Source organism: Crotalus tigris, unplaced genomic scaffold (genome assembly GCF_016545835.1).
Source record: "Crotalus tigris isolate CLP2741 ecotype Arizona unplaced genomic scaffold, ASM1654583v1 scf7180000020932.1150333, whole genome shotgun sequence".
Lineage (NCBI taxonomy): Eukaryota > Metazoa > Chordata > Lepidosauria > Squamata > Viperidae > Crotalus > Crotalus tigris.
Genome location: NW_024098263.1, coordinates 758,452 through 778,989, shown reverse-complemented (window position 1 = coordinate 778,989; position 20,538 = coordinate 758,452). Strand labels below are relative to the sequence as shown.

Genomic DNA, 20,538 nt, shown 5'->3' with positions numbered 1-20,538 from the left:
TGATTCACGTAACGACTGTGGCGAGAAAGGTCATAAAAGGAGGTAAAATGCATTTAACAACTTAGCAACTAGTCCTGGCTCCATTGTGGTCGTTAAGCTGAGGACTTGCGGTATGTCTTCAACGCCACCATCTCAGATCAAAGCGTCAGCAAGCCGAGGCTGACATTAAAAAAAGATAAAAGCATAACAAAGTGTGTCCAATTTTTTATTTCTTCTCAATAATGACTTCTTCCCATTTTATTCCGTTACACAAACTGGCCCAGGGGTATTATTTCTTAGAAAAACATGACTTAACAATCCGTCATTGATTGACACCTGTCTTTGCAGTGTCCCTGTGGTCATCTGATTGCAATTCAGGCCCTTGGCAATTAGCATTTATTTACAATGGTGCCAGAACTCCAGGATTCAGGATTTCGTATATTTAATGTGTTTAAGAGGAATCCGGCTAACAATTTTATAAAAAAAGGCATCAGAGTCTGTAAAATCATAATTGATGCGTTCAGAAGAAATCTGGTGGCTGTTTTCCCAGGTAACAATTTTACAAAAAAGGCATCAGGTTTTCTGAGCTACAGCTTGCTAGCCAATAAATAAATAAATCAGAAATTTGATAATAATTTTTCATTTTTTTCCCCTTTTTTTAAAAGCAGAAGCTTTTTGTGAGCCCTGGAATAAAATTTGCTCTTCCTCTGTCTCTAAGGAAGATTTCCCTAGACGGCCCCCTCCCACACCCCCTGCCCCCCCCATTGTCTCCTGCACTTCAAGAGACCGGAAATAACATTGCCTGGAATTTGGGGAGGGGGCCGGTAGCGTCCAAAGATTGCAGAGATCAAAGGAGGGGAAAGAAAGGCCTGTGGGTCAATTCTCAAAGCCCCCCTGCTTGGGGGGGACCGGACAAGTTTATGTCCTGCACTTCAGGGTCTCAGCCATAACCCAAATAGCTGGGGGGGGGAAGACCCCTCCTCTCTAGTTTTAATTGCCAAGGCTGGACCTCTGCTTGGGACTCCGAAATCAGGAGCAACTCCTCAATGACCACAATTGGGAGGAAAATTCAGAATTTCCTTAATAAATGAGCTGAATAGTATTCTCTATTATTATGTAGTCTAAATAATAATAATAATTTTGCTTGTATAATATAATTATATAGAAAATAATATTTTAATTATTGTCTAAATGAACGAACTGAGTAAATGAATGAATAAAATCAAGTACAGATGGTTCTTGACTTACAACCGTTCGTTTAGTGACCGTTCAAAGTGACAACGGCACTGAAAAAAGTGATTTGTGACTTTTTCACACTTAACGACCGTTGCAGTCTTCACGTGATCAAAATTCGGACGCTTGGCAACTGGTTCATATTTACAACGGTCACGGTGTCCTGGGGTCACGTGATCTCCTTTTGCGACCTCTTGACAGGCAAAATCAATGGGGAATCCAGATTCACTTAACGACCGTGTTCCTAACGTTAAGTGATTCACTTAACAGCGGTGGCAAAAAAGGTCATAAAATGAGGCAAAACTCACTTAACAGCAACAGAAATTCTGGGCTCAATTGTGGTTGTATGTTTACCTGTAATAAAATAAAAAAATAGATTAAAAAAAAGATCAAATAAAATAAATAATAAAATATTCCATTGCTAAACACAGCAATTATTAAATGACTCACGCCCGATTCTATCAGCTTTTTTTGCCACTGTTCACCAAATCCCTCTCGTTGTTAAGTGAATCAGGCGGTCGTTAAGCAGATCTGGCTTCCCCCATTGACTTTGCTTGTGGGAAAGTCGCAAGTGGGGGATCCTGTGTCCCCGGGAGGCTGCAAATGATGTGGCCATTGTGTTGCTAACTGAACAACCGCAGGGATTCCCTTAACAACCGTGGCAAGAGAGGTCGTAAAATGGGACAAAACTCATTTAACAAACGTCCTGCTTGGCAAATGTTTTCAGCTCCATTGTGGTTTTAAGTCAAGGATTTCTTATATGGCAGGCTGGCTCAGCAGATTTCTAGTGTGCGTAGGTCTTTGTGTCAGGGTGCGTGTCAGGGTGCTTGTGTCATTGAGTCTGTGTCAGGGTGCCTGTGTGTCTTTGTGTCTGTGATTGTGGGTCTGTGAGTCACAAACGCGACCCCCCCTCCAAGCGCGACTCTTTCGCCCCTGCCCCCTCTTTGTCTCTCCTTCCTCCCCCCCCCAATGGGGCGGGGGGCTGAAAGAGGCGGGCGGGGGGCGAGGTCAAGGCGCAGGGAAGACGCCCCTTCCCGGGGGGGGGAACGGGACGGGTGGGGAGAGCGTGTGAACGGGGCCAGCCCGCAGTCCCGGCAAAGGTAGACCCGGAGTAGAGACCCCCACCCTTAACCCAGCCTGGCCTGGAGGAAGTGGCGACCCCCGATCAAGCCGCGCCAAAGAACTCCGGCAACTTCAAAGGCGCCGCTTCCCTAGGCTGGGAATTGGGGAGGGGGTCGTTTTTTTCGTGCTCGGCCGGGCCGGGAGGGAGACGCATCTGCGGGGCTCTGCTGCGACCCCGGCCCGGAGTCTGCCTCTCTTTCTCTCTGCCGCCTGCCCACCCACCCACTCGCGACCTCCCGAGAAGCGGGTCGGAAAAGAGGGTCTTCGGCGCCCTCCGCCCGGCTGATCGGCGAGGAAGACCCCCCACCCCCCCAACTCCGCCTCCGGACCGTCCAGACGAAATGAATCTGACCCGGCGCTTCGTGCTGGCGCTGCAGCTGCTGGCCGCAAAGGTGGGTCGCTTTGGGAAATGGGGGGTGGGTGGTGGAAAGACCCCTGTCCCAAGCATCGGATGGCCCCTCTTTAAGGGGGGTGTAAACAAAAGGAGGTCCAGACATTGGAGACGGGAGGCTAAGGGTTTCCTTGGGAGTAAGGACCCTTCAGATCCACCCCCCTCCGCGTGGAAAAGCCCCCGCGATGGATGGGGGTCTGGTTGGGGAGGATGGGAGTTTGGTCCTTTTGCAAACTGCCTGCAAATTGGGCCTTGGGAGAGGTCTGTTTCCCCGGTACCCCATTCACACGATCCGCTCAACGCGTGTTCTGAGTGTGCCCCCCTTTTCTGCACTCAGCAGAACCGAGCAAAGCCTAGCCGGGGCAAAGCCGGAGTAAGGGGGATGTGTGAACACTGCTCTCCCCCCAAAAAGGGTGGGGGCTCCATGCGTGGAAGCTGGCAGGGGTGGGGGGGAAGGAAGGAAAAGAGAGGTAAGGAGGGAGGGAGGAAAGAAGGAAGAAAAGAAGCAATGAAGGAGAAAGGAAGAAGGGAAAAAGGAAGGAAAGAAGGAGGAACAGGAGGAGGAGAGGAAGGAAAAAAGGAAGGGAGGAGGAGGAGAAGGGAAAGGAAAGGAGAAGAGGAGGAATCTTTAGAAGGAGAATAATTGTGAAAAAATTTCCATTTGGACTCAGTTTGCCAGGCTGTGAAATGGGAAGATCTCCACCCAAAAAAAAAGACTCTTGTGAGGCTGAATTTGCATCAGGGATTTTCCAAAACCCTAGCAACCTTTGACTCAACTCTGAAGTTGCTACACAGGTCTCAGAGTTCACAAATCTATCATTTTGGGGGTTTCATTAAAGCTTAGTTTAAAGTTGAGATCCATCATTGCAAAAAGAAAAGAAAAATACAGCAAAATAGAGATTCCGCAAACCAGAGTGCAAATGAGACAGCATAAGCTTGGTTTTGCATTCACACAACATCCTTAACCCTATGAATGGATTAAACTGCTTGCTAGATTCATGCAGTACCTTGAATGTGTGTGTGTGGGGGGTGAAGTTCCCCAACAGAGTCAATTACTCCCCACTAAATTGTGTTAACCTGAACCCAGGTTTGGCGGCATAATGTCTGAATGCTTTGATTTTTATCTTCATGTGGTTTTGGATATTATGTGAAGGCAACAAGCAGGTTTGTTTGCCCTCACAACAAATGGAAGGTGGGCATTTGAGAAGCCATTTCTGGCTTATTCTTTCCGTTTGCATGAATATTTAAATAGAATTATAAATGTATTTGTTATTATTTATCTATTAAGAAAATGTATATGGACACCCAATTCACTCACAGTGACTCTGGGCAGCTTACAAAATTATAACCCTAGTGCAAAAATAAAACCCCAGTCAGAACTAAAACTCAAATAGAAAAATAAAACTCTAATAAAAAAATGAAGCCTCGATGCAAAAATAAAATCCATATAGAAAAATAAAATCTCACTGCAAAAATTAAAACCCCAATGCAAAATTAAAACCCAATGCAAAAATAAAACATCATTCCAAAAAATAAAATCCAAACAGAAAAATAAAAGCTCAATGCAAAAAACAAAATCCTAATGCAAAGAGAAAACCCAAATACAAAAATTAAAACTCAATGCAAAAATAAAAAACGAATGCAAAAATTAACTCCCAGTGCAAAGATAAATCCCCCATACAAAAGCTAATTGTGGTTAACAGTAACACTACAATATCAGTACCAAGGGTTCTTTGTAGAACATCATAAAATCAAGTTTGGTCCTGAGGGACTTTTTCTCATAAAAAGTGAACCAAAACAAAAAGGAATATGTAGGCTGAAAAGAGAAAAGAAACAATAAATTTCACATATTTAATTTTTAAAAAATGGGAAAGCATTTTGCACACAATCAAATATTAATTATTTTGAGACAGAAGAAATAATGTGTTATTTTGACAAAACTGGGGCAAAGTCATGTGTAGAATAGATACCAAGACCAGTTAAAAGGACAGGAATTGCAGCAAAGAATTTAAAAAGTGACTAGCAAGGATTTTTGGCCTAATGCAAAACATATTGTCAAGCAGCTCACAATATCTATTGTTCTCTTCCCATTAATTTCCACCCAGCTTTCCTTTCTAGCGCAGCCAATGAAAAATGATGAAAAAGGAGGATTAAAGTTCCCACTGATACTGGAAATGCAGATTGTAATGTTTTATCTAAGAGTCGTTTTCCTAATCTTGAGACAACATGCAGCTTAAATTGGTTGACGTTACTCTACAGTAATTAAAATACCTCAGAAGGTTTCCATGTAAAGGCAGTCCTTGACATACGACCACAGTTGAGCCCAAAATTTCTGTCACTAAGCAAAACATTCGTTGTGAGCTTTGTCCCATTTTATGACCTTTCCTGCCACAGTTAAGTGAATCACTGCAGTTGTTAAGCTAGTCACACCGTTAGGCTTCCCCCATTGGCCTTGCTTGCCTGAAGGTCGCAAATGGGATCACGCGACTCCAGGGACACTGTGACCATCATAATCATGTGACCAGGGGGATTCTGCAACGGTCGTAAGTGTGAAAAATGGTCATAAGTCACTTTTTTCAGTGCTGTCGTAACTGAATGGTCACTAAATGAATGATTGTAAGCTAAGGATTGCCTGAGCTGTAGAATTGAAGATGAACCAGAAAAATATCACCCAAAACATTGCTGTGAGTGTTTATTTTGTTTTCTGTCTGGGCTTGTGCAATGACAGCAATAATAATAATATTTTTTGTAAATAGAAAAAAGTTGCGGTTTCAAAAAATAGGAGTGGTTAAGTTTTAATGTTAATAGCACAGATTTGGTTTTTGGAGATTGGTTGCATGTATGAATTATTTATCCTAAATTTTGTACTTCTTCATTTCTTTCTTCCTAAATCACATCTTTTCCTTAAAGGTATATTTGAAAAAAGCACTTTTTGGAAATATCTAAACCAGTTTTTTTGAAACTTTGCTTCTTCCCCCCCCCCGTTCCTTTTTTCAAGAAAAGATTTGACAACTATTTGTCTGGGATGGTATAAAAACTCCTGTTTTGGGCGGGGGTCGGACTAGATGACCTCCAGGGACTCCAGTAGTACTGCAGTTATGATTACAAGTGAACCTGAAATTTATGTTGCTAAGCAAGATAGCCAAGTGAGTTTTGCTCCTTTTGCATCCTTCCTTGCCATCATTAAGTGAATCACTGTGGTTGATAAATGAGTCACACGGTTGTTAAGTGAATCTGGCTTCCCTATTTGACTATGCTTGACAGGAGGTCACAAAAGGGGATCACGTGAACCTGGGACAATGCGACCGTCGTAACTATGAGTCAGTTGCCAGGTATCAGAATTTTGATCATGTGACCAGGGGGACACTGCAATGGTCGTAAATGTGAAACACGGTCATAGGTCCCTTTTTTCAGCGCTGTTATAGTTTTCAGTGGTCACTAAGTCAAGGACCACCTGTATTTTCAGTTTTTTACGCGCTGCATTGTTGCATGTTGGGATTTCTGGCTTAGAGGAAATGTCAGGAGAATTTGGGGTGGGTTTGTGGATCTGTGTGCACATATTTGTGTGTTGAAAATTGGAAGGAATCCAGAAGACGTGAGTTTCAGCTTTTCACGCCAAAATGCCCCAGGGAAAAACATTCTCCGTCAATGAAAAGAGAAATTCTTCCTTGTCCCTTTCATAAATGAAAAATTGGAGGTATTCGTAAAGTTGGGGGAGAAACACGGCCATTTTCCCCAAAGGACCGACTCGTGAGGGGTCCAGGAATGGTTGAGCTTGTCTGTCAGAGAATTGGCTGGCTCATGGATGGGGCACCACCAGGAAAGCTCAGACTATGAGCTGGAAAGCAATAACAAAACATTTACTGTATGGATTATTTATTGCCTAGGCCCTAGGAAACCTGACCAATAGGAGATGGAGGTTTTAATTTTCAAGGTCCTAGACCAGGGGTGGGCCACCTTGGCTATTTTGTGATTCTGGACTTCAACTCCCAGAATTCCTCAGCCAGCTACGCTGAGGGGAAAGGGAGAGGTTTCCAAGCTGAGCCAGGCTGGCTCAGGAACTCTGGGAGTTGAAGTCCAGGAGTCATAAAAGACCCAAGGTGGCCTAGCCCTGAGTTACTAGGAAGATGAGGGGACTTCAACTCCCAGAATTCCTGAGCCAGCCTGGCTCAGCTTGGAAACCTCTCCCTTTTCCCTCAGCATGGCTGGCTCAGGAATTCTGGGAGTTGAAGTCCACCAGTCATAAAGGTGGCCTACCCCTACCCAAATGCCTGAATTTTGATCACGTGACTGTGAGGAAAAAATATTTAAATATTTAAACCAGGGGCCTTCAAACTTGGCCCTTTTATGATTTGTGGACTTCAACTCCCAGAATTCTGAGCCAGCCTGGCTCAGCTTGGAAACCTCTCCCTTTCCCCTCAGCATGGCCAGCTCAGGAATTCTGGGAGTTGAAGTCCACGAGTCATAAAAGAGCCAAGGTGGCCTACTTCTGGCCTAGACTACCATTTTCCAACCTTAGCGATTTTAAGAGGGGAGGACTTCCGCTCCCAGAATCCCCCAGCCTGCATGTTTTAAGAGAGGAGGGCTTCAACTCCCAGAATCCCCCAGCCAGCTTAAACTATGGACAAGTGGGGAATTCTGGGAGTTAGTCTCACCTATCTTAACATTGCCAAGTTTAGACAATACTGCTCTAAAAGGAGGCCAAGTCAAGTCAGAGAGGATAAATTGAGCCTTCCCAATCAGGAGCAGCTTATCTCTGACCTGCTGCTGAAAGTCAATTCCAGGGGCATATAGTCAGTCTACTGGGAGAAACAGTTCACAGGTAGTCCTCGACTTACGACTACAACGGAGCCCAACATTTCTGTTGCTAAGCGAGACTGTGAATGTTGCCCCATTTTATGACCTTCCTTGTTCAGTGAACCTGGCTACCCCCATTGACTTGTCTAGAGGTCACAAAAGAGGATCACGGGACCCTGAGTCACTACTGCAACCGTCGTAAGTATAAGACAGTTGCCAAGTGTCTGGATTTTGATCACGTGACCACAGGGATGTTGCGATGATCGTTAAGCGTGAAAAACGGTCTCAAGTCACTTTTTTCAGTGCGGTTGCAACTTTGAACGGTCACTAAACGAATCATTGTAAGTTCAGGACTGTATTTCAAGGCCAGGCCCTTCTGACAGGGCAATGAAAGTCTGCAGAGGACACCCCCCACTACTTTCTCTCTCTCTCTCTCTTTATTTGGAATAAAGATGGGTTTTAGATCCTTTGGGGGGGGGTTGGGTAATAGGATCTGGTTTCCTCTTGGAGTGACAGGACAGGTTTCGGCTTAATTAGAAGTGGGGCTTGGATCTGGAGGGCTGGGGAGGAGGGGGAGGAGGGGAGCAGCCGGGTGGGTTTGGGGGTGGGGGGGGAACGGGACCCTGGGAGGAACAGAGGGTGTTTTTGTTCCTTCGGCCCAGGGTGGGGTCCAGACACATTCCTGGCTGCCAGCTGCAGGGCATCGTTCGATGGCCTCCGCCACAGGCAGAAGATTCCTCCTCGTTGGACCGACGGTCGTGTTTTTCAGCAGGCGGGGGGGGGGGGATTCTGGTGCATTCCGAAGATTATTAAGAAAGACCCCCACAGGGTGGTGTCTGGGGAAGTAGGAGCCCCTCGCAACAGTGAATAATAAAAAAAAATCCTTGCTCTTTTCTGCAGAAAATGACTGCTGGTGTGTTTGGCTGCTCAAAAATCTTGGGGGACACTCCCCACTCCAACTCTGCTCAGCTTTTCAGAGGAGGGGGGCTTGCTGGTTCAGGAGGCTTCAAAGCGCATTTTTCCCCCAGCTTTGCAATACCAGAAATACCCTGGTTCCATCTGGGGTCCATCTGGAAGGAAGAACTACAATGCCCATCATTCCCAATGTGGCTGGGCAACAATTTGGGGGGGGGTTGAAAGATGAATAGGGGTGGGTGTCGTGTGTGTCTAGGATTTGCTGGGGAAAGAGAGCCAGCTTGGTATAGGGGTGAATGCTGGGCTGCAAACCAGGAGACGGTGAGTTCTAGTCCTGCCTTCGGCATGAAAGCCAGGTGGGTGACTTTGGGCCAAAAACCAGGAGGCTGTGAGTTCTAGTCCTGCCTTCAGCATGAAAGCCAGCTGGGTGATCTTTTGTTGTCCCAGACCATTTTACAAGATTGTTGTGGGGAATAGGAGATATGAGTTCTAGTCCTACATCAGGCACTCAGCCTTACTCTTCTTTTCCTTTTGTGCAGCCGTTTCTTCCCACCTTGGTTGCTTTAAAACCTGTGCGCTTCAGCTCCCAGGATTCCCCAGCCAACCATGAATTCTGGGTGTTGAAGTCCATGCATCTGAAAGTCACTCTATTCTGTTTTCTTGTCTGGGTTTCTAAGGGTTGGAAAGAAGAGAAAAGGATCTCAAGAGATTGCAAAGCTACGGAGTTTGCAAAACCTGATTTTTAACTACTGGTCTGATTCTCTGGTCTGACTCTGGTTTCAGCTTCTGGCGCATCAAGGCTGTGAAAACGGGCAGAGGGCTTCGTCTGGAGAATGCTGCACTCTGTGTCCCCCGGGTTTTGGGGCACGTGTGCCCTGTGGTAGCACCAACACTGTATGTGAACCCTGCCAAGAAAGTGAGTATCCAGTTCCTTGTAGGGGTGAACCCTGGTTTGGATCCTCAGTCATTCCAAACAGATATATAACAAATTCAGAGATGGATAATAGTAGATCAGTAGAGACTGGGGGATTGGGAGTTCTAGTCCTGCTTTAAGAGTGAAAGCCGGCTGGGTGACTTCCAGCCAATCACCAGAAGACAGTGAATTCTAGTCCCGCCTTAGGAAAGAAAATCACTTGGTGACTTTGGGCCAGGGGTTCTCAACCTTGGCAACTTTAAGACTTGTGGACTTCAACTCCCAGAATTCCTCAGCCAGCAAAGCTGGCTGAGGAATTCTGGAAGTTGAAGTCCACAAGTCTTAAAGTTGCCAAGGTTGAGAACCCCTGCTTTGGGCCAATCATTCTCTCTCAGCCCAACCCACCTCACAGGGTTCATGTGGGAAAAATTAGAGGAAGGATTATTGTTATTTATAAAGATAATAAAGACAGGATAGAAATAACTTAAAAAATAAATTACTAGTGGCTCAAGAATGTGCTAAAATTTTACCTGGGGGGGGGGCATTACCCCAGTTCGACCGTGGGTCACTCTCTTGAACGATTCTGGGATTTATTCGGGATAAGTTTTTGACTTATGAATACAACTGGGAGTAAAACTTCCTTGGCTAAGCAAGGCAGTCTTGAGCGATTCATGCCCAATTTTACAACCTTCTTTGCCATATTTGTTGGGCAAGTCACTGCAGTTGTTAAATGAATCACACGGCCGTTAAGTGAATCTGGCTTCCCCGTTTATTCTGCTTGTCAGAAAGGTCATGAAAGACGATCAAGTGACTCCAGGACACTGCAACCCTCATAAATGATGCCGGTTGCCAAATGCCTGAATTTTGATCATGGGTCGTAAGTATGAGGACTGTCACGATTTACGATTGTCATGGGCAGGCACCATTATGGTCGTAAGTTGAGGACTACCTGTTGAATTCATTCCTTTTTTCTACTGTATCACTGGCTCTGTTGCGCACATGTACCTTAATGCAGCATATTGCTCGTTCTCTCTAATTGTGCAAACTCAAATGTTCCGGGAACCGATCAAGTATTCGTCCCAAATCTGGGCGATGACATCACAAAGACTAGTTGTGCTTTCCTCTCATTCCAGATGTGACGTTCTCCTCCACCACCAGTGCCACCGACCCGTGCCGGCCGTGTTCCACATGCCCGAGACATCTTCCCACCCGCGATTCCTGCACTGCGACACGCGACACGCTCTGTGTCGCTAGCTGTCCACGTGGACATTACCTCGCGCCGGGAAACGGGACCCAGCCTCCAGGGTCTTGCGTTCCTTGCAAAGTGTGCGAGGAAGGCTTTGGGGCGACCCAGGCATGCAAGCATGGCACTGACACATCGTGCCAAAAGTGCAGTGAGGGTTATTACTCGGAGGTGAAGAGCCCGTACGAGCCGTGTCTGCTTTGCCGACGGGAATGCGGCCCAAAGGAGGTCATGATCCAGCCTTGCACCCCGTTGTCGGACACCCTGTGCATGGGTAGGTTGATGCGCCGTGGGGAAAGCTGAGTGGGGGGGGGTCAGAATTCAATGGGGGGTGGAGGACACTCAGTGCTCAGCGTTGATCTAGTGCTGTGGTTCTCAACCTTTTTAATGCCGCAACCCCCAACCGGTCGTAAGTCGAGGACTACTCAACCGGTCGTAAGTCGAGGACTACTCAACGGGTGCAGCACCGTTTGCAGAATGGGACTTTTGGCGGGCTCAGCAGGGCAGAGACAGCCTGGACAATTCCTATTGGCTTTTGAAAGCCAATAGAATTAGACTCCATTCAAGAGAGTCTATTCTATTGGCTTTCAAAAGCCAACAGAATAAAAGGGAGGAGCACAGCTAAGGAAAAAATGGCGGACTGCGTTGTTTGGCGACCCCCGTGAAATGGTCGTTACACCCCAAATGGGGTCCCGACCCACAGGTTGGGAACCACTGATCTAGTGGATTCCGTGGATCCATTCTGCCAAAGCGTGCAGCTACATCTGCCCGCAGCCGTACAGTTTTGTCTGCTAAAGACTTGGGGGATCTGGTGTGGTCTACAAATAGTCCTCGATTTACGACAATTCATTTAGTGATCATTCAAAGTTACAACGGCGGGGAAAAAAGTGACTTAGGACCGGTTTTCACACTTACGACCGTTGCTGCACTCCCCGTGGTCACGTGATCAAAATTCAGATGCTCGTGTTTATGATGGTTGTGATGTCCCGCCTTCATGTGATCCCCTTTTGCGACACTGACAAGCAAAGTCAATAGGGGAAGCCCAATTCACTTAACAACTATGTGACTAAGTTATCAGCTACAGGGATTCACTTAACAACGGTGGTAAGAAAGGCAGTAAAATGGGGGGAAAACCCACTTAAAGAAATGTCTCGCTTAGCAACAGAAATTTGGGGCTTGATTGTGGTCATAGGTCGAGGACTACCTGTACAAGTGCGAGGACAGTTGTGTGACTTTTTGTAATGTAAGAAATATCCCAGACCTGACTTAGGGGGTCCCCATGGAACCACACTCTACCTCAGGCAACACAGATGTTGTGAAGCCAACACAATTGTGCCTTAATCAACCAGATGTGAATTTGGTTGTCCTCGACTTACAACCACAAATAGAACCAGAATTCCCATTGCTATTGTTAAGTGAGTCATACCTGAATTTACGACCTTTTATGCCATTGTTGTTAAGCATCGCTGCGGTCATTAAGTGAATCAGGCGGTCATTAAGTGAATCCAGTTTCTCCCATTGACTTGGCTTGTCAGAAAACGTCCGTGAAGGTCGCAAAGGGGGATCCTGGGATGCTGCAACTGTCCTAAATCCATGCTGGTTACCAAGTGCCCAAATTGGGCGGGGTCACGTGATTGTTGGCATGCTGCAATGATCATACGTGTGAGGACTGGTCATAAGTCAGTTTTTACCATGTTGCAAATTTGAATGGTCCTTAAATGAACTGAGGCAAATCGAGTATTTACAGATGCTTGTGTATTTATTGGTTTATAAGTTAGACCTATTTATTTATTTTCATGTGTTTTGGAGGGATTCTCCTCCACGTGTCTCCGTCCAAAATGCTCTGCTACTCTTGGCCCATAGAAGAGAATATTGGTAGCTCAGGGTTGAACTTTGGGGGGTCCCGGGTGCCCTCTGAGCTGGGTGGTTTTTCTTGCAGACGTTCCATGACCCAACAAGGGAACATCATCACTTCTAGAAGGGAGGAGGAGGAGGAGGAGGAAGAAAGGAAGGACTGGGGGGTCCTTGGTTCTCTCTGAGCTTGGTTGTGTCCTTGCAGACGTTCCATGACCCAACTAGGGAACATCATCAGGGCTAAAAGGGAAAGAAGAGGAGGAGGAACATGACAATGGGGTCCCTGGTGCTCTCTGAGCTTGGCTGTTTTCTTGCAGCAGACATTTCATGACCCAACTAGGCAACATCATCAGTGCTGGAAGGGAGTGGGATTCCGTCTTATTTTTCTATGCCAGGGGCTCACCCGTCACGTTACTCTTGACCTGCTTGCCTTGCTCTTCCTTGACTCCCTTTCCCCCCCCCCAAAAGCTGCGTGCAACGCACCCCAAACCACAGTCGTCCCAGCCACGTCCTCCCCCTAGCTTTACCACTTCGAGACCAGCCTCCCTAGCAGTGGAGATGTCTGAGTTCTGATCATCTTAAGCTTAAGCCCTTTTCTTCCCTTTCTAGAGTCTCTCTCGGCTATTTTAGGGAGGATTTTGTCCTCTCTGTGTGTATTTGTGTGTCTGTGTGGGTCTGTTTGTCTGCCTGCTAGACTCCTGCAGTTGCTGGTATTTGTCATAATCTTCCTTTTGTTCCTGCTCCCTCTCTAATCCTTGTTGGCAGCCCAAGGGGGGGCATATGGGGGGGGGAAGGACTCCCCCATACCCTGAGCCCGAAAGGGTGGGGCGGCCGAGTGGTGAGTCAACAGCAGTTGGATTGCCACAACCCCCCTCTGCACAATCACACCTCACACCGTTTGTCAGCTCTGCCCTGTCTCTCTCTCTCTCTCTTATCCTAGAACTGTTTCCCGGCTGTGGGTGCACAGCTGGGCGAGAGAAGGGAGGGGTGGGTGGGAAGATGTGGGGGTGGGAAGCAGGCTTAAGCCCTGGAAGGAGAGTTTCGTGTTTGCTTTGGAGGGGGGAGAGAAATGCACAATGGTGCAAGTGTCTGTTTTCAGCCCTGCTAAAAGAAACCAGGATCAACCAGCTGAGAGAGAGAGAGAGAGAGAGAGAGAGAGAGAGAGAATGAGGGAGAAACAGAAAGAATGAAACAGAAAGAGACAAAGAGGAAGAGAAAGGAGAAGAGAGAAAAAGAGATGGGGGGAGAGAGAGAGAGAGAAAGAACTAGAAGGAGAGACAGAGGGAGGAAAATGAAGAGAGAATAACAAAGAGAGAGGAAGAGAAAGAAGAGAGAAAAAGAGGGACAGGGGAGAAAAATAGAGAGCAAAAGAAAAGAGAGAGAGAGAGAAAGAGAAACAAAGAGAGACAAAGGAAAACAGAGAGAAAGAATGAGAAAGGAAGAGAAAAAGCTAGAGACAGAAAGAGGAAGAAATAGCTAGAGAGAAAGCAAAGGAGATAGAGAAAAACAGAAAGAGAGAGAGAGAGACAAAAAAGAGAGAGATGCTGCAATTCTGCAATCCATCCACATCGAGTTTTTTCCCCACATCTAAATTGCACCCCGCCCCAGTGCAAACACACACAAAAAATCTGATTTTTCCTCTCTTTTTTTTTTTTTTTAAAAAAAAAACAACTAGATCATTCACCAGCTTTCGTGTGCTTTGAAGGCTGGGGGGAATTGGGTGGGCTTTCCAGAGTGGGGAGGTGGGTTTTATTCCGACAATCCTGCAAGCAGAAAGCTAGCATAGCAAGGAAGAGGGTGGGGTTAGTGTGGTGTGTGGGGAAGCAGGCAGTCTGGGGTCAAAAAAAAGGGACAAAATAAGGCCAAAGTTTCACCTGGATTATACATTCCTATAATAAACAGGCCAAGCTTAGAGCTGAGCTTCATGGCCGCCATCTTGACTTTTTTGACCATGTTGGGCAATATTCGGAGGCAAGTTTTCCTTTCCTCTTTGCATTCTAGCTTGAAAATATTCTATTGCTCTGCAGAAGCCACATTTTTACCGCTTATTCCTATTTTTACAGGGCCAGGAGCAGGGTGAAATGATCCAACATAGGTACTCGTTTAGTCCTTGACTTACAACCACAGTTGAGCCCAAATTTTCTCTTGGTAAGCGAGACAGTCGTTTAAGTGAGTTTTGCCCCATTTGTTGACCTTTCTTTCCACCGTTGTTAAGCGAATCTCTGCAGTTGTTAAGTTAGTCACACGGTCGTTAAGTGAATCTGGCTTAACGACCGTGTGACTAACTTAACAACTGGCTTTGCTTGTTGGAAGGTCGCCAAAGGGGATCATCATACACACACAAACACACACACACAGGGACGCCACAGCCATCATAAATATGAGTTGTCCAGCGTCTGAATTTTGATCACGTGACCAGGGGGATGCTGGGATGGTCGTAAGTGTGAAAAACCATCCAAAATCACATTTGTTTCAGTGCCATTGCAATTTTGAATGGTCACTAAATGAACGGTTGTAAGTAGAGGACTGCCCCAGAACTTATTTCTGCGAACTCGGATCGAACGCCCGTTTGCAAAAGAAAGACAGGCAAGAGGGAAGAAAGGAAGAAAAACACCAGGAATTCATCATTTTTCTTGTTTCTCCCCCCCCCCAACATCCCTCCTGCACATCTGGCACACATGTGTCTCCATGCAGAGACGCCAGCAAGTTCCTGGCTGGGACCGAAGCCCCAAAACATTCAGGAAGGCACTTTTGCAGCCAGCCGGGAAGCAGATTTCCACACTGCCCAGATTGCAGAATTCCCTCACAATGCATTTAGAAACCAGATTCCCTACATCTGGGCACTGATTTAACATAATCACAGAGTTGGATGGGACCTTGAGGGTCGTCTAGTCCAACCCCCTTAGGCACGAACTGCTTTCCTCCTCCCCCCTCCTCATAACAAGAGTTCGAAGGGACCTTGGTGGTCATCTAGTCCAACCCCCTCCTCAGGCAGGAATCACTTTCTTCCTCCTCCTCCTACTACTACTATTACTACTGCTACTACTACTATTACTACTCCCCCTCCTAATAACAAAAGTTGGAAGGGACCTTGAGGGTCATCTAGTCCAACCCCCTACTCAGGCAGGAATTGCTTTCCTCCTCTTCCTCCTCCCCCCTCCTCCTCCTCATAATAAGAGTTGGAAGGGACCTTGGTGGTCATCTAGTCAAACCCCCTGCTCAGGCAAGAATCACTTTACTCCTCCTCCTCCTCCCCCCTCCTCCTAATAACAAGAGTTGGAAGGTACCTTGGAGGTCATCTAGCCCAACCCCCTGTATTGTGGCTTGTCTGTGTGCTCAGATCAGTGTTGCCTTGCGTTGAACCCACAAGGGCTGTCCTGTTTTTAAGTTTTGAAATTTTGCAGGATTTTAGGGGTTGTTTTGATGGCACCTGGCTGGGTAGTCTTCTAAAGCCCCCACCAGGGTTATACAAGTAGTCCTCAACTTACAATCATTCATTTAGTGACCATTCAAAGTTACAACGGCACTGAAAAAAGTGACTTGTGACTGTTTTTTCACACAACCGTTGCAGCATCCCCAGGGTCATGTGATCAATATTCAGACACTTGGCAACTGACTCGTATTTATGACGATCGCAGTATCCCAGGGACCACGTGATTCCCTTTTGCGACCTTCCTACAAGAAGAGTCAATGAGGGAAGCCAGATTTGCTTAACAACTATGTTCCTAACTCAACAACTGAAAGGATTCACTTAACAACCGGGGCAAGGAAGGTCGTAAAGTGGGGCAAAGCCCACTTAACAATTGTCTGGCTCAGCGATGGAAATTTGAGGCTCTGTTGTAGTCATAAGTCGAGGACTAAATGTAGTTGGGGGGGATTAATTAGGGGTGGGGCTCTTGTTATTTTCCTCTTTTTGAGATGACACACACACACACACACAGTCTCACACAAATACACACACACCGCTGGGAACCCCCAGCTGTTTCCTAGGTGTTGGGGTTTGCTTTCCCGCCCCCCTTCGTTTTAATTTTCCGTTTCATTTTAATTTTAGATAAAGAGCTGCAGATCCTGAAACGGCCTGAAGGGGCGCCCCGGAAGGACCATCCGAGGAGGACGGCGCCCCTAGAGGCGGAAGGCGGCGATTCTCCCAACTCGTCTTCCGAGTTTGTGCCCTCCCTGGTGGACGACCACCCCAACAGCATCATCCCTGTTTACTGCTCCATCTTGGCCGCTGTGGTGGTGGGGCTCCTCGCCTACGTGGGTTTCAAATGGTGAGTCTCTGGTGAGGAGGGGTCTCCAGGATGGGGACCCCCTATCCTGGTGGGACCTCTCCGGCTTTCTTCAAATTCCCCGCAGGAAGAAATCTAGAAATATAGCATCCCTCTTTCCTTGAGAAGCTAGATTTCTCCTTGCGGGGAAATAAGATCCCTGGCCCAACCTATCCCCTCACATCTTTTTTAGAACTAGAATTAAGCCACAGAGAATCCTCGACTTACGACCACACGGGAGCCCCAAATTTCTGTTGCTGACATTCACAAAACATTCGTTATGTGAGTTTTGCCCCCATTTTATGACCTCGCTGTAGTTGTTCAGTTAACAACATGGTCGTTAAGTGAATCTGGCTTACTGCTTGTCAGACGGTCGCAAAAGGGGATTATGTGACCCCAGAATGCTGCGACTGTCATAAATACACGTCAGTGGCCGAGCTGTCTGAATTTTGATCACGTGAACTTGAGGGAATTGTGTTCCCCCAAGTTCAATTCCCAGAATTCCCCAGCCGGTTTGAGAAACATTGCTGTACAGGAAGTCCTGTGACTGTTCATTTAATGAGGATTCAAAGTTACGACAGTGTTGAAAAAACAGAACTTATGACCTGTCCTCCGAGTTATGACTGTCACAATTTGGGCCTTTGGCTATGGGCTCACATTTATCACCGTTTGCCCTGTCCTGGGGTCACGGGATCACCAATTGCAATCTTCCCAGTTGATGGATTCACTTAAAAATAGCAGAGATTCACTTAGAACAGGGCTCTTCCAACTTGGCCCTTTGATGACTGGTGGACTTCAACTCCCAGAATTCCTTGGCGAAGTGCCTGGCTGAGGAATTCTGGGAGTTGAAGTCCAACAGTCATAAAAGGGTCAAGTTTGAAGACTCCTGACTTAGAAGTTGTGGCCATAAAGGTCATAAAATAGGTCAATACTCACTTAACAACTACATTGTGTTAGCAATGGAAATTTTTAACACAATTATGGTTGTTAAGGCAAGGATTTTAAGGCATTTTATTCTCCCCCTCACACACACACACACACAGACACAAATTAGGGGAACACTCTCAAGTTGAGTCTTAAGAACCAAGCAGGATCTTGATAGGAAACCGTTCTGCAGGAACTACCGTCCCCTGAGTTGCTAGTCCTCATGGTGGAGAGGTTTTTACTACGGGTAAATGGCATGGAGTTGACTTTTCTGGATCAAACGCTCGGCCCAATGCAGGTTGGTTCCTTACGAAAAAAGATCTGTTTTTTTCCCAATAGAGCTCCTTGCTTTTCTTTCAGTCTCCTATTGAGAGGTGGTCCTCGACTTACGATAGTTCACTTAGTGACCATTCAGTGAAAAATGCGGCTTATGAGGGTTTTTCACAGTTATGACCGTTGCAGCATCCCAAAGGTCAGGTGATCAAAATTCAAAGGCTTGGCAACTAACTCATATTACGACGGCCGCAGTGTCCCGGGGTCACGTGATCCCCTTTAGTGACCATCTGATAAGCAGAGTCAATGGGGGCAGCCGGCTTCACTTAAGAACCGTGTTACTAACTTAACAGCTGCCGTGATTCACTTAAAAAGTGGGGCAAAACTCACTGAACAACTGTCTCACTTAGCAGCGGAAGCTTTTGGGCTAAGTTGTGGTTGTAAGTTGAGGTCTACCTTTATTTAGCCATCAAAACCCACCCAGATAACGGCTTTTCCAAGGCTTTTCCAACTCGCTCACTCATCTCCCTGCAGAACCTCCATACACCCCCCCCATATCTGCCCTCCCCCCCCAGCCTTTCCTCCCCACTCATCTGTCTTCTGCTCACTGCTTCATTCCTCTTTTCCACCCATCCAGCCATCTGTCTGGAGATGTCAGTAAAAGAGGCTTTCTTTTTTTTTTGCCCTGCTTTTAAGGCTAGCTGCAAGATCTGGCTGTGATTATGAGGGAGGGGAGGCCTGCCAGGGCTTGCTTGAAAGGGTAAATAGAGGGAGGGTCTTGGGTCAGGCCCCCAAATAACCATCCCCTCCTGCTCTGATGCAGCTGGACCACATGCAAGCAGAAGCACCAGCTGGCCAAAGCCCGGATGGGGGAGTTGGCCTCTTCCCCCGAAGGAGAAAAACTTCATGGAGACAGCGGGGTCTTCCTGGACACGCACAGCCTGCAGGAGCAGCACCAGCTGAACAAGGGTGAGGTTGCTCAACAGACCCCTCTCTCCCCCCCCCACACAGACACAAATTAGGGGAACATTCTCAAGTTGAGTCTTGAGAACCATCTTGATAGGGAACCATTCTGCAGGAACTACTGTTCCCTGAGTTGCTAGTCCTCATGGTGGAGAGGTTTTTACTATGGGTAAATGGCGTGGAGTTGACTTTTTGGGTCCCCTGTTCAGATGTTGATCAGGCTGCTAGGATCCAACCCGTTCTTCAAGGGAAAAAGAAACGAAATGGGAGGGAGGGAGGGAGGCAAGGAAAGAGAAATGAAAGGAAGGGAAAGAGAAGAAGGAAGGAAAGAAGGAAATACAGAAGGAAAGAGAAAAGAAGGAAGACAAAAGGAAGGTGAACAAGGAAAGAAAAAGAAAGGAAATGAAATGAAAGGAGAAAGTGGAAAAGGGAAAGCAAGAGTAAGGAAGGAAAATGAGGAAAATGGGAAGAAAGAAAGAAAGAAAGAAAGGGAAGGAAGGAAAAGGGAAAAGGAAGGAAGGAAAAAGAAAGGAAGGCGGAAGCGGAAAAGAGGAAGAAGAAATGGAAAGAAAGAAAGGAAAATGAGGAAAATGGAAAAGACAGAAAGGAGAGAAAGAAAGAGGAAGGAAGGAAGGAAAGAAGAAAAAAGGAAGAAAAGAGTCACTCCATCAATCTGAATCAATTTCCTCTCCTTCTTCTCTTCCCCCCCAAAGGAGGACCGAAAGCGGAGCCCCGCCTATACAGCAGCCTCCCCCACCCTCTACAAGAGGAAGTAGAGCAGATGCTGGAAATGCCCACCCCCCAAGGCAAAGACTGGCGCAGTCTTGCCCAGCACATGGGCTACGCAGACGAAACCATCCAGACCATCGGCTGGGGGGAGGCCCCTGCCCACACACTGCTCTCCGATTGGTCGGCCCAAGAGGGGGCCACGCTGGAGGCCCTGAGCGAGGCCCTGTCTGCCGTTGAGCGGGGGGACGTGGCGGACCGTCTGAACATGCCCCTCGAGGTTAGCTCGGTGGTGTGAAGACTCGGACCCCCCCTCTGTTGCTGCCGCCCCCCTCTGCCCCCACCCTGGACCTCCAACAGTTATTTTTCTCACTCTGGGTTTTTCCTTAAAAAATAATAAGAAGATTTTAACTAACAGGATAGTCGAGAGGGATGAGGACACTTTGGATACCGTAATAGGGCTTTGCTTTGGGGGGGGGGGTAAATTGGACAAACCATCAGGGAGGGCTGGATGGAAATTACCAAGATGCGTAACAGGAGGAAGAAAAAAACACCACCGTTCCTTCAGGCATGTTCCTTCTCTAGAATAGTATTTTGGATTTCCTGGTGGTGCCCTATCTACACTGATTTAGGTTTTGGTCAATTACGTCCTCCCATCAAGTCAGTCCAAGTCTCTCTCTCTCTCTCTCTTTCATTCTTTTTTTCCCCTCTCATTCTCTCTCCCATTCTCCCATTTTCTTCCTTTCCTTTTTTCTACCTGTTCTTTCATTCTTTCTCATTCCGTCTCTCATTCTAATTTTTTCTTTCATTCATTCTTTCTCCCATTCTTTCTCATTCTCTTCTTCTCTTTCACTCGTTTTTTCATTTTTCTGTCCTCTTTCATTTTCACCTTCTGTTCTTTCTCATTCTCTTTTTGTTTTCATTTTCTCTCCTTCTC

General features: G+C 46.7%; 1 protein-coding gene across 1 annotated transcript; it reads left to right on the top strand.

Annotated features, from left to right (window-relative positions):
* The first annotated feature begins 2,267 nt into the window (after positions 1-2,267).
* LOC120319704 (death domain-containing membrane protein NRADD-like) lies at positions 2,268-20,387 on the top strand. The gene is made up of 6 exons (XM_039368812.1): positions 2,268-2,726; positions 9,221-9,353; positions 10,484-10,867; positions 16,499-16,718; positions 18,736-18,881; positions 19,589-20,387. Exons 1-6 carry the CDS (start codon positions 2,676-2,678, stop codon positions 19,897-19,899), a joined length of 1,245 nt encoding a protein of 414 aa, XP_039224746.1. The 5' UTR covers positions 2,268-2,675; the 3' UTR covers positions 19,900-20,387.
* The last annotated feature ends 151 nt before the right edge of the window (positions 20,388-20,538 follow it).

Bases quoted from the DNA above. Each gene is read 5' to 3' on its own strand.
- LOC120319704 (XM_039368812.1), top strand. From the start codon at position 2,676: ATGAATCTGACCCGGCGCTTCGTGCTGGCGCTGCAGCTGCTGGCCGCA. The intron at 16,719-18,735 runs GTGAGTCTCTGG...GCTCTGATGCAG, and splicing joins GCCTACGTGGGTTTCAAATG to CTGGACCACATGCAAGCAGA. The intron at 18,882-19,588 runs GTGAGGTTGCTC...TCCCCCCCAAAG, and splicing joins GCAGCACCAGCTGAACAAGG to GAGGACCGAAAGCGGAGCCC.